The 13,676-nt window shown below is 35.8% G+C and overlaps 1 protein-coding gene across 8 annotated transcripts in view; it reads left to right on the top strand.

Moving 5' to 3' along the window:
• EZH2 (enhancer of zeste 2 polycomb repressive complex 2 subunit) overlaps nucleotides 1-13,676 on the top strand; it is a 51,469-nt gene that overhangs the window by 16,872 nt on the left and 20,921 nt on the right. For 4 of the 8 annotated variants that reach the window (XM_049816689.1, XM_049816692.1, XM_049816684.1 and 1 more), the window contains exons 2-7: nucleotides 5,026-5,149; nucleotides 5,674-5,802; nucleotides 8,714-8,830; nucleotides 10,217-10,337; nucleotides 12,687-12,830; nucleotides 13,368-13,470. In XM_049816689.1, the coding sequence (XP_049672646.1) occupies nucleotides 5,033-5,149; nucleotides 5,674-5,802; nucleotides 8,714-8,830; nucleotides 10,217-10,337; nucleotides 12,687-12,830; nucleotides 13,368-13,470 (731 nt within the window). In that variant the 5' untranslated portion in view covers nucleotides 5,026-5,032. Of the gene's footprint in view, nucleotides 1-5,025; nucleotides 5,150-5,673; nucleotides 5,803-7,253; nucleotides 7,337-7,726; nucleotides 7,798-8,713; nucleotides 8,831-10,216; nucleotides 10,338-12,686; nucleotides 12,831-13,367; nucleotides 13,471-13,676 lie in introns of those variants that run through there. The other 4 variants (XM_049816685.1, XM_049816687.1, XM_049816690.1 and 1 more) reach the window with 4 other exon arrangements.

Here is a 13,676-nt window from a genome sequence, read left to right as displayed (position 1 = left end):
CCACCCCCCACCCCCCACCCCCGAAATTTGGCATGGTAGCCAGAGGTGCTTAAATAGCACCTAATTTAATAGCTTAAATAGACTGCCTAATTTAACGAATTATCTGTGTGTTTGTCTGTCACTGATGGATATTACCAAAATGATTGAAAAAAATAGGACGTTGTCTTTAAATAAGGCTATTTCTATGTTCTGTTGGCAAAGCAGGAGCAATTTCTACACTTGTCTCATGAATTCTAGATGTATTGTACACTCTTTGGCTGCTGAAAGTAAGTATTGGCTGATTTAATCTTATAGGCATGAAGTTTCTTTAAAACTTATTGTAAAGAATGTGGATCTTGTACATAACTTCATTATGAAATGCTCAGCAAAGTTTATTTAAAATGCAAATGTATATGGTTTAGGACACTGCTGTTTGTTGTTGTGTTTTTCATTTCCAGGTATGCAAGCATGAGTAGGAACTGAAAAGAATAGCTATGTGTTTTTATTTTCTTGTAGGGTTTTTGTAAAATCAGTGTTTAGGTGGGTTCACTATGTCTTATTCCTAATACCATAGTTCAGACTCCTTATTAGTTAAAAAGAGGTGTTAGTTGTGTTATTTTTTCTTGTATTTGATGGTGGTCTGTTTAGAATTACATTGATCCTATCATTAGTATAATTATCTCATGCCCAGTTCTACCCATGCACTTAGGTAGGCTGTGCATGGGTATACTTTATAGCTCAGGGCATTAGGTAGCTGTAATATTACAAGTAATGGAAGAATACAGGTGGTATGAGAGCAGGTGAGCAGTATAGCAATGCTCAGCTGTATGTATAGAATAGGCAGCGTGGGGTCACATCAGTTCTGCAGTGCTGTGCTCCGGGAGGGCTGGCTGGGTTAAAACCGCAGCTTTAGACCCAAGGTGTTAAGCCTTTGTGTTAAAGTGTGGCACATGCATCTCCTTGCTTGCTATGCCATCGGGGTGATTTTCCAGTCTGGAATGAGACAGTCCATCTCTCTGTCTGTACCAACTTGACACTAGAATCACTTGGGATGTCTCGCCACACTTCCCAGTGTTCCCTCTTCTGCAAAGAGGGTTCAGGGAGTTATGGCAAGGTTTCCTCCTTAGTGTGATGCTAGGTAAGGTCTGGCAAGGTTAATGAAAGTAATTCTGCACTTTGGGAGCCAAGCTTTCTCTAGAAACAGTATAACTGCTTTAGAGTTATGCTTGCTTTCTTGTATCTATTTTAAAGATGAGATAATTGCCCATAAATAACTGAGTTGACTGCTACATAGTTTCTTTCTTTTGGATAAAAGTTCTCAGGAGTGGATTCTTTAGGTGGTTTCTGTAGGCCCTTTGTACGAAGAGGATGAGAAAATGGGAAAGAAAAAGATTTTACAACAATAGAAACAGCTGGCAGGATTCAGAAGGGGAAATGGGGACAGAGAAGAGGGTCATGGCTTGGGGGCTTTCAAAATCAGACCATTGCACTAAGACAAGCCAGTATTATGTTTTTACTTATTAAATGGAAACTTTAACAGTTCTGACAAATTGATCTTAAAATTCAGTTGTTTAGCTAAGTGAAAACTCTGTAGTTTGTTACAGCTCAGAGTACTAACGAATGTGAACAGCAGAAATGGTGGAAGGAAGTGATATAGGAAAGGATTTTCCTATACACAGATACCAGTGCAAGTGGACCAATAGTAAGCTTGAGACAGCATCTACAGTCCTGAACTTGCCCCAGAGACCGAGTTTGTTGATATTTTGCTGAAGTCTTTTAATTCTCCAAATTACTTTTCCTTTCAGGGATGGAGGTAGTGTCCAGCACCCTTCTGTAAGAGTTCATCTTTGTCTCATTTTTTGCTCCCCCAGCCCTGATCTGACATGGGCTGTCCTTGTCTGCGAAACTTCTTATCCCATTTTCTCAGGTCTGGTTTCTTAAATGAATAGTTTTTGGGGCAACCTTTGAATTGACATTAGAAATTGTCAGTGGCACTTGGCTATAGTCCTAATGTGAGGATGATGGATCAATTGCACTGTGAGAATTAACTGTCTGCTCTTCTCTCCCTGCCCCATGCCTTGTTTGCTTTTTCTTTCCCATACTTCTGAGATTAGGGACAGAGAAATAATTACCTCTTATGATAGTACATATGTTAACAACAATGTAATTCTTGTTTGGTGGTGTTCAGCTGTCCAGAAACATACAAATGTGGCTTGCTTGGTTTGAAAAACTGGTGATCAAAATCAGAATTAATTAATAAATTTTCAGGGATTTTAAAAATTAATATTTTACAAACATGCATCCAGGACAGTTTGCTTTTTTCTTAGCTATGATTTTTCTATAACCTATACATGCATATGCTTCCTTTCTACTTGGTGTTTTTTCTCTTAAGATGGACTTGCCACTTAAGAGGCTGTTTCTACTTAGTTTATACATATTTGATTTAATGCACTATGTGTATCCCACTGACTGTTGCACATTAACATATTACTTGATCTAGAAGAACTTTTTCTTGCCATAACTTGACATAAGCAACAGTGCGTTTTTTCATTTTCTGTGATTTGTTATTTGGTGCTTTGAGCATTAGATTGTTGTCTATGTTGTGCCCCAGATAGCAGCTTGAAACTAGTGCAAGAGGAGAGTGTTCTTGTAAGTCATATTTGTTTTCAGATGAATGACCTGAGTGTGCCTGTTAGGCTATTTTAAAAGGAAGCATTTATCTTGTAAAGTATTATTTTTCTTACCATTTTAATACAACAGGTAACACTGATAATTACTGAAAAATAGAATAGATTGGATTTGTTTATTTGATGGTGATATATTTCTCTCAGGTCTTAAAACCTTATTTGTACGGTCTTCTGGGGACTGTATTTTCATTGTATGGAAGAAAGATGGGAATTCTGTTGGGTTTTTTTTTTGTTGTTGTTGTTTTTAATTGAATTATATATAATTTCCATATAGATCTGCTTTTGAGCAGGGCTTATCTGGCAATTTAATTTTAGTTAAGAAAGCTTTTTTTAAAGCCTGAATCATTTGTTACTCTTCAGGAAACTAGAATAAGAAGGGCTGTGGTTGATGAAGTGTTAGAGTAAGTAAACATAATCTGTGTTTTGTTTTTATGGGATATGCTACTTCAGTATGGTCAGCTGAGCTTTCACTTTATCTTTTGAATTAATTGGTACTTTTTCCATGTCTTTTGGCTGAACCGTAACTGAAGTGATTTTGATGTTCTATATTACTTACAAATTGAGTTTCTGTCTTTCTGTTATTTAAGGATACTTAGTCTATGTCTAATTTATTTCCAGTTAATGGGATGTTTTTCCATATTTTTGCTTTGCTTAGTTTAGCCTATAATACAATGCATTTTCTGTACTTCATAATGCTTTTATGCTGTTCTCTAATCAATATCGTAGTGCACTTTGAATCATTTATCGTCTTTACCATGCTCTAATGTGAACGGTCCAGGATTTTAATTATTATTTTATTTTTTATCTCATTCTCTTTTAACCACTGGTGTTGTGACAAATGAGATACAGGTGGATTCTACTTGCTGCCTTGAGGCATGGAAACAGAGCAACACTGTTTGACAATGCTCTAGATTTACATCCCTCCTGCTGCTGGTTCTTTGTCCTCCCCCTCTGTCTAGTCAGGTGCTTCAGGCATTATTTGAAACTTATTTATATGCTTTGCCTTTTTTCCTCAAAGGATTCTTCCAATGATTTGGGTCAGCAATTCTGCCATTTGTTTGTTGATTCATTTTTATTCTAAATTTAAAAACCCAGCAACTTTTCTTACAAAATAAGATTTAATGTCTTGCATAAAAATGGGTGTCATGCTCTTATAGACTATTACCTTTTGTTCAATGTAAATGTGTTCAGTGTAAACGAAGGCATGGTATTGAGAATAAACAGGTTCTGTATTGATCCCCACCCCCTGGCCCCAGTTGTCATAAGGTCTGATATAACTCAAATCCATCCTGTACAAAACTGCTGAATAGAGAGCTCTGCCTACAGCAGCAAAGAGCTTTCAGTAACTTGGATAAAGTTGTACTCGTGACTGTCAAGGGAGCTGTGCTGTGAGGAATGAGAGGTAGCACTGGGCATTTGACTCCAGCCCGAAGAAGACACCTCTGTTCATGTTTACTTGATAATTAGAAGGGCTGGAATTGTTTCTGCTCAAATTGATTATGCTTGTTTGAGAATGTATTAACCTTGGGAAACTGGACATTTCAGCCTTTCAGTCCAGGATGGCTATTGTGAATGCTATTTTGAGCTATTCAGTGAAATACTCTAAGTTGTTACAGCGTGACTCTTGAGAGGAAGCCAGTCTTCAATGTTAGTGGTTTTGTTTCAGGATGCTGTCAAAATAGTCATTGCCAGCATAGTCGCAGCATACGGTCCTTGATTTTGAAAAATGCTGAGCAGATTGGCATATTCTAGCAACACATTTGGATTATAATATAAAATTACAACTTCATTGCCACCAGTCCTGTAGCATAAAAATGAGGCTCTTGGTACTAGGAGGTTGATCAGTAAAAGTGGAATACAGTGTCTTGTTTGCAGTCAGCTGGAGAGTTTGGGTTTTGTAGAATACTTGAGAAAAGAGAAAGGTGTCTCATTCTGGCTGTTTCAAAACTTTTTACATCTGAAATTCTAGAATTTTTTGACACTTGAATGGCTGGGTAGGAGGACTGTACTTGGGGTACTTCTCTGCACTTGAAATCAACTCCAGAAGAAGTTGGTATCTTACTGAAGAGGACCGCTCCTGCAAGGAGGGAAAGGCAAATGTGAATGGTCCCACTGATTTGTAATTAAAATCACTGTTTTCCGGTGTCTATCACTTAAGTATGTTTTAATTTCTTTTTTGTTTGTTTTTTTTTTTTGTTGGATTGGTATGGTATTGCAAGTGTCTGATTGAAAAGAATTAAAGGAATTGGATATGAAGGTATTAAAGGAATGTCTTTTAGCCTACCTAACTTCACTCTAACTTCTTCTGTAAGCAGCGGCATTAGATTCAGTAATATTAACATGACAGTGTCTCTTGTAGGATAATCATGGGTCAAACCGGAAAAAAGTCTGAGAAGGGACCAATTTGTTGGCGAAAACGTGTGAAATCAGAATATATGAGACTGAGGCAGCTCAAGAGGTTTCGACGTGCAGATGAAGTAAAGGTATGTCATCTTTTGGTTCTATTGCTTAAAAAATGGTACAAAAATTGACTGTCTTCTGAAGTATGAGTTGTCCTGCAGTTAACACCTGCAATAACAATTTCATTAAATACTTTGTTAATGTACTGAAAACTTGTCTTAACTCTGTGACCTTATAAACAGGTATGACAAATTTATATGTGATTGAATCAGGCATGCTAAGTAGAAGAAAAGACTGTGGAGAGCAAGTACGGCAACTTCTTTAGCCACATACGCTTTCTAATTCCATTTAGAATTTAGTTCCATGCTAAACCTCTGAGTCTCTAAACATGAGAACATGGTTTGAGTCAAAGAAAGGGATAATGAACTCTATTGAGCCTCACTGACATTTAAACAAAATCTGTGGGGGTGAGTTTTGAGCACTTCTTTTTATCCTGTCTGGTTTTGTTTATTTTTTTAGTAAATGTTATAGTGCGTTAAGATGCTAGCAGGTGAATTTAGAGTCTTTGATTTTTTTGGTAATGTTTACAATTGTGATTAATTTTTAGAGTATGTTTAATTCTAATCGTCAGAAGATAATGGAAAGAACTGAAATCTTAAATCAAGAATGGAAACAACGTAGGATACAGCCTGTTCACATCATGACTTCTGTGAGCTCATTGCGCGGGACCAGGGAGGTTGGTTAACATGTGTTGTGGTAATTCCACTTACAAGGTTGTTAGCACGTTTTCATTTTATTACTGGAAAAATTGGCTATTCTTCCTTTTTTTTTTTTTTTTTTTTTTTTTTTTTTTTCCTTCCAGCATGACATGACTTGGCAGCTAAATATTTTTCGTACCAGTCTCAAAGAATTTATTTATTATTTACTTCAATTATATGACTTCTGGAAAGCAATAAATACATAGCAGGCTACCTAGCTTTGAATGACACACAAAAGTGAAACTTCTTTATTTCTGATAATATTTGGATAATCCTCAGCATCCTTTAATCAAACCATTTTGTCTCACTGATATTGGGAGTTTAATCTTGCTCCTATTGGAAGTTGACCCCCAGTGGTACAAATGAGTAGTTACTTTGGTTCTTACTGAGTTAAAGCACTTGACAAAGTCTTCTTTATATTAATTAAAGTAATTTAATCACAGAGGTTCTAAAAGGAGTTAGTTGAGTTGATGCACTCTTGTGTTGCACAAGCAGACTGGACCCTGAATTTGTGAAAAAAACACTTCCATGATTGTGATGCAATTTGAGCACCTAAACTGGCTTTCATGTTGGTAGCTCAAATAGTTTTAAGCCTACTCCAAATTTCTGTATTCAGCCCAGGTTAATTTATCTTCTTTCTCAGTTGCTCTTTAGGCACTTCTCCAAATTAAGCTAGATTGAAGCTGTTTTATGTGTAATAATCTGAAAAGCTAACTCTCTTCAGTGGGATGAGAATGGAAAGATTTTACTCCGAATAGTTTAAAAAACCCAAAACAAACCACCTTCTCTTCAAGGAATTTTTTCAGATTTTCCTTTCCCTAAAATTTTAGTGGGGAACTGAGGACGTGTGTTTGTGTCACGGAGGTGCATTTGTATGCATGTGTGTTCAAATGCAAACAGGCAAGGAGCTTTGCCTGAGTGTTTTCTTTTAATCATGAATGAATATGCGATTATTCATGTACAGCTCTATACCTATTATATGGCACTGTAGGATCAGGACTTCTGATAATAATTGACACAGGTACACATCTGGTTTTCACTTTTTTTTGTTAGTGAAAGATCATTCCTCACCATTCCTCTTTCTTTTTTCTTTTTTTTTTTAGCTTGATTCACTATTCTTTTATCTTAATTTCCTGCCTGAATTGATTTCCTGCCTGAATTGATAGAGCACACTAATTACTGCATTCAAATCCAATCTCTGTCTCATGAATCAGAACTCTAATGCTTGATTTAAGATTGCCATAATTTATAGTGAGGGAAGTAAGGCAAAGAAATGGTGGGGGTTTTAAAAGATTACCTTAAAATCCTTTTTTTCTTAATATGCTGAATTTCTTCAGAGTTGCATAGGACACTGGCTAGAAGTTTAGTGACCTGATGGAAAGGTTTTGTGAAAGCCTTCATGTGTTTGGTGAAGACTGCAGGGCATCGCTGGTGACGTAGATTTTCTGCAATGGCTAGTCCAGTCAGCATCAACCAGAGACCATAACATGTCCTATGCTAGCCTAATAAACAGTAAGCTGAGTTCCATACCAAAACAACGGGGCAACATGACAGAGACTTGGTACCAAACACTTTGAGTAATTTTGATGTAGCTCATTTGTCAGCCTGAGACTTCTAGTTCCAAAGATAAAAGTAATTATTTTTTTACTTTTGTATTTTTCTTTAAATATACATGAAAAATATGCTAGATGGCTGCTAGCTAGAAAATTAAACATTAACCTGAAATGGGAATAAAGCACTAGCATAGGACAGTGTCTTGAGTATTGATATACACAGCAGAAATCTAATTTAATTTGCTGAAGATTAAAAAGAAAATAAATAAATCTGGCTTGTGTCATTCTACCGGGGTACTGTCTCTGTATACTGTTTGTTACATTACTTTGTGTATTTCTTTAGAAATGTGAAGCTCTGTTCATCTTTCCCTTCTGGAAAGGAGAAAGATCTTTTGTCTCCACTTCCTTTTTTCCTTTCAGGTAGCTATGATAGCTGTTCTAAGTTTTATTTTACCTACCTCCAAATCCTCTTTGTTGTACTTTCCCTAGCTTTGTATGTTCCTGTCTGCTTTTGTTTGTAACTTTTTTCAGAGTTCTTCATACTGCTGTCCAAGTATTTGCGAGAAGTTGATCTGTGTCTGTGAACTGTTGAATAGGTGCAAGAATAACCTAGAAGTTGTCTGTATTTCTATGGCATGTTTATCTTTTGGAGGCTACATAAACCTCTGAGTCAGGAAAAAAAAGAAGTCCTGTAGCTGAAAAACTCATTGACATGTCCAGAGTTAGATACTAAGAGTTAATTTCCATTGTAAGCAGTGTGCATAATCAAAGGCTTGAGGATAGGATAAAGATAAACAGACAACAATGAGCAAACAGGGGAAGAATTAACAAGATATATGGAGGATTTATTTCCATAAGATGTCTTGCTGGCATTAAAGTAAATTTTTTTTTTTAAACATAAATAATTCATGATTTCTGCAGTGTATTGATCTGAAGCCAGAGGAATTCAGTTGGCTTTCTGATGGCTTGAGTACATACTCTAACATCAGTATAGCAGCAACAGGTACTAAATCTGTATTGAGATACCAAACATAATTTGTATTGTAGGTCAAATAGTCTGAGTAAAATATATCATGGGCACTTAATAATAAGTGGAAAAAACCATCATGATCTATTAGCAAGATATTGACATAGAAATAATTCTTGTGTTTTTTTCTTGCTAAACCTATTCTTAATATTATGCCCTAAAAATCTGATGCATTTTTCAAAGGCTGATATGGCTAATTTTGACAAACACTTTGCATTTTTTACATTGTAGAGTATTCTTCTGTGATTTTTTTCTTTCTTTTTGTTTCTGATGTTGCTATGTAAGTGTAACTTCAGCCTCTTATTTCAGTGCTCTGTGACCAGTGATATAGATTTTCCAAAACAAGTCATCCCACTGAAGACTCTAAATGCTGTTGCTTCTGTGCCTATAATGTATTCTTGGTCTCCCCTTCAACAGAATTTTATGGTAAGTTTAAAAAAGTGCTCGGAGGAGGAATGTAAGGAGAAAAGGGAAGGTTAATTTTAGAAATAAGCAGCAAAAATCTGTTGCCAGTTATGCTCCTTATCTTTTTGGTATTGGTAATAAGGCAGTAATAATTAGAAATAGGCTCCCCCAAATAAAATGTGGGGGGAAAAAAAAAAGAAGGTAACTTTGATTGAAAACTAAACCTCTTCCTCAGTGAACCTAAATATCTCTAAAACCTTGCTGTAAAGAGACCCTAAGTTTATTTAATTTAGGTGATGAATTGTCTTGTATGGTATTTAGCAAATGTAGATTTATTTGAAAGCATATAATCAGTGTAATGAGAAATATTTTCTGATGGGTATGAATGTCTTTATGTAAGACAATCAACCAATGTATCTGTAGCAGAATAGTAATTCTTATGGAATAGAGAACTTAATCCTGAAATAGTGTCCTCACATAATGGTCATTCTTATATAGTGACTGAGTATAGCCTTTTCTTCTGATTAGCTTCATTGTATGCAAAAGCCATAATGTTAGATTTCTGATGTAGGTATTCGGCTTATTTGAAAAGCTTAGCTTATTACAAATCTTTGTCACATCGTTTTGTATATGATCACCTTTGCTGACTGAGTATTACAATAATAATCGTAGCAAAGTGATTTAAATAACTGGCTTTATCAGTAGATGTACAGAGTTCTTCCACACATTTTTCTACTTGCTTTCAATTCATCACTGTTTAGATATTTTGCACTGCTGCAGAATCATGATCAGCAGGAGAGTTTACATTTATTTTCTTAACAATAGAAGGTTCTTCTGTAGCATTGGAAGATACAGCTAAGTATCAAGGTTCATAAATTCTACTGACAAAACATGGGAGTATTAATGCATTTTGTCGATATGCAGACAAAAAGAAAAAAAGTCAGTGGCGCTCAGATTAAATTGTGAGGTATGTTTATGTGCTTGCTGTTTAGACAACTTGGAATTTAGAGTCTTTTTGTATCATATTTTTTTATCTCTGGCAAAGCAATGAAGGGGTGGGTTCCATTGCACATTACTGTGGGAGAGAAGGAAGGAAGGGAGAATGAACTTCTCAAATGCAAGCTTCCCAAAGCTAGGTAGCTTCCTGTGTTTCAGCAGTAGAAGCTTTATAGAAACACCCTGCTAACATTAAGGTTAGGAGCTAGTGTCAGTATCCTGAGCCAGTCACCACTAGCACAAAAAATTGTTGAGGGTTTTGTTTTATTTATCCAGTAAAATGTGGTAAAGCAGTAAAGCCAGTTAGTTAACTGTGATAGCTAGACACTTGTAGATTGTGAAAATGGCAATGGAGAAATGGTCAATTGAAAACGCAATTTTAAATTGTTTGTTTATAACTGTTGTTACTAGGTAGAGGATGAAACAGTTTTACATAACATTCCGTATATGGGAGATGAAGTGCTTGACCAGGATGGTACCTTTATTGAAGAACTGATCAAGAACTATGATGGGAAAGTGCATGGAGACAGAGGTGAGCCCAAACACTCAGGTATACTAATCACTTCTTCCTATATAAATAATTGTCAGTGTTGCTTGTTAAGGCCTGATGCTTGATTGTTGCAGTAGTACCTCTAAAATCCCTACATTAGGTATAATAGACTTCCTTAATTAAATATATTGCTTTGCATTTTCACGAGGCTGCAAAGTGTTAAAATGGTAGTACAGAAAAATTAAACACTGTAAATTGTTTATTTTTGACTTTTGACTTTTTCCCTAGACCATACAGTGATTCATCATAATGCTTAGGTACAACCTGGAGAAGTTCTTGGTCTTCAATTTCATGCTCACAGCTTTGGAATATAATAGTGTAATGTCCCTACATGTGTCCTGAAAGTGGGAGGAGAATTATGCAAAACTCTGATAATAACAATACTTGTGAATGTGATTTGATAGAATAACCTCTTCTGGGTTTTGTGTGTGTTTTGTTTGGTTTTTTTTTTTTTTTTTTTTTTTTTTGGGGGGTGGGGGGCAGGGAGGTTTGTGGTTTTTGTTTGTTTGTTTTGTTTTTTTTTGTTTGGGGGTTTTTTTTTCCCCTTTAAGGAAATTATTAGCTATTTAAAAACCTCCTTTCTGTAAGTCAGCTTATAGAGCAAAGTTGCATCCTTCTGTTGCTACACTATATATGTGTATTCCTAGGTGTAGTTTATCTCTTATTCTGCGTGGCAGCTGGACTACATGCCATGTCATCTGTCTCTTGGTTTGCTAAATCTGAAGTGAAGTAGCAACCTTTCACTTGCTCTATGTGCCCACTCAGAACTGGCTTTTACAAGCCTGAACTTCACAGTTGCAAAGGTTTCTCTGACTATTCTGCTTCCCCCTTCACAGAAACATTACCCACCCCCAAATGGGGAATTGTTTCTTAAAATTGGTTATATTCCTGTTAATGCTGGGGTGACTGAGAAAGAGAACCATATTTTTGAGTATTGTGTGCCACTCATGAAGGTTAAACCTGCGATTCAATAATAAATGTTACTCAGTCCTATACTAGTCTTGTTAACGTCCTCAGGATAGCTGGTGCCTTTATATTTCATGAGGAACATGAAATGTTTCATGGGGTTTTGCCTTTGGATATTTTTATAGATTTACTGATATCTGACATCCTTGTCAGAGAACTGGTTATGTCAAAATGGTGACATTACTAGTAAATGTCTTCTATTATTGATTTAATTTATTATTAAATGAGTCTAGCTTATTAAATTAGTCTAGCTTTAAAATTAATCTTGTTCTACCATCTTGAGTCCCAAGTTTATGATGGCAATTACTGTTATTATGGGTCCTTCAAAACTATATATTGAAAGTAGAAAGATGATATTTTAGTCTCTCAATAACTAATATTCTTGTCTGACTGTAATTAAATGTAAATGCTGTGGGAATCTGTAATCCAGAGGCATTCCCATATAAGAGTCAGAATTTTAAACTACCTCTGTAATTGTACTTTTGGGAGAGAAATTCATACTAACCTGTGTGTGTATATTAAGAGTTCTGTTTAAAATGTCCAAATGAAGTAGCTGCCTGTTTTCATTGTCTACACAGAAACAAAACTATTAGTTTCCTTCAAGTTATAGTTTGACATCCAACCCCAGTCCAAGTTCAAAAGGGTGGTGATAATCACTATAGATCCCACACAGCTCATGGTTATTTTTTTGAAAAATAACAGCAGTCTCTGTCAACACTAACTACGATTTTCCTCTCTGCCTTATTGTCTATCTGTGCTGCCCTATCAATTTTACAGCAGAATATAAGCTAATAAGCAGATATATGCAGCATTGTATTATTCAGTTTTCTCTTGAATTTTTTGTATATAACTGTATTCTTTTTTTATCACCTTGCCAGCGAGTTCTATAGTGGGGAAGTAGATGCTATGGAACTACCAACCAAAAGTCTCTCTGGAGATTCCTAGGTGTCCAATGATAGCTTCATAGATTAACTGCATGCATTTCCAGGCTGGCTTAACCCAACCATGCTGCAATTGGGATTCTGGCATAAAATCTCTTAAATAGTCCAGCTAGTTAGAAATTTTTTTTTGTCTTCCAAGAAAGAGAGATTTATTTATGTCTACTGGTATGAAGCACAAGGAGTCAGGAGAAGAAAAATTTCAACAAGTTTCCTTCTCCCCTTCCCACCTGTCAGTCTAAGAAATAAATGCTGAGTATTTTTAACTCTTTTCAGTTCATACGTTGGAACTAAGAGGGGAAAAATGCAAAATTGTTTTTCATAAATTACACATTTGCCATAATTCAATGTAAGTGTAGGGAGGATTAAAAATATTTTGTATATGCATTGTGCTTTTCTGTTCACTCCCAATTTTGCTGAATTTCAGAATGTGGATTTATCAATGATGAAATATTTGTTGAGCTGGTCAATGCACTTGGTCAATATAGTGATGATGAAGATGATGATGAGGGAGATGACAATCCTGATGAAAGAGATGACAAGCAAAAAGATCGGGAAGGTAACAGGATGGGTATGTCTATCTGCAGACTTTAAAAATTAAAACCAAAACCCCTTTTTCTTTAATCACTCAATAAATTTGTTCAAACCCTTCTACTTGATAGTTTTCAGGTCTAAAGTAGCATCGTTTTCTTCATCATTTCCTTTGCCATTTAGTTTAAGAGTTGTATGGAGGATACTACAAAAGGCACTTTTGCCAGTTTTTGTTTATCTGCATACTGAGACAGTCAAATGCACCAAAAATCAGTTTGGTATCTGTCTAATAAATGCTTAGGTACTCCTCAGAAGATGAAATATCATTATTCTAAAGTAGGCAGAGTTCTGAATTGCCATCTCCATCTGCTGGTGAAATAATGGTTTCTCCAAATTTTACTAGTAGAGTTCTCTCAGCAGGAAAGATCACTTATTGTCTGTAATTTAGAAATAAAAACCTTTGCTCCTTTTTTATTAGGATTTTGGTGAAGTCTCCCTTTCTCTGAACACGTCCTTGAAGTAGCAAACAAGCAGAAATAAAATTTTTTGTTTTCCAAATTTTTTTCTTGTTTGACAGAGAAAGAAAGCCACCCACCTCGGAGATTTCCTTCTGACAAGATATTTGAAGCCATTTCCTCGATGTTTCCAGACAAGGGTACAGCAGAAGAATTGAAAGAGAAGTAAGAAAGTATTTCTTAAGATACATTGCTGTGTTGCTTTATGAAACAAAGATTCCTTGACTTCGTTAAATATTTGTTGATTCAGAATGGTCCCCCTTGCAGCTAGGTTCTGTGGCAGTTGTGTAACTTCTGCAAGTGATACTTGAAGGGAATTGGCTCTACCTGCTGAGTCAAAAAATAGAGGTGTTTATTAGCCTTCCTTTCAA

Source organism: Accipiter gentilis, chromosome 14 (genome assembly GCF_929443795.1).
Source record: "Accipiter gentilis chromosome 14, bAccGen1.1, whole genome shotgun sequence".
Taxonomy (NCBI): Eukaryota; Metazoa; Chordata; class Aves; order Accipitriformes; family Accipitridae; genus Astur; species Astur gentilis.
The sequence above is the reverse complement of the archived record's forward strand: the minus strand, read 5'-3'. Positions and strand labels throughout refer to the sequence as shown.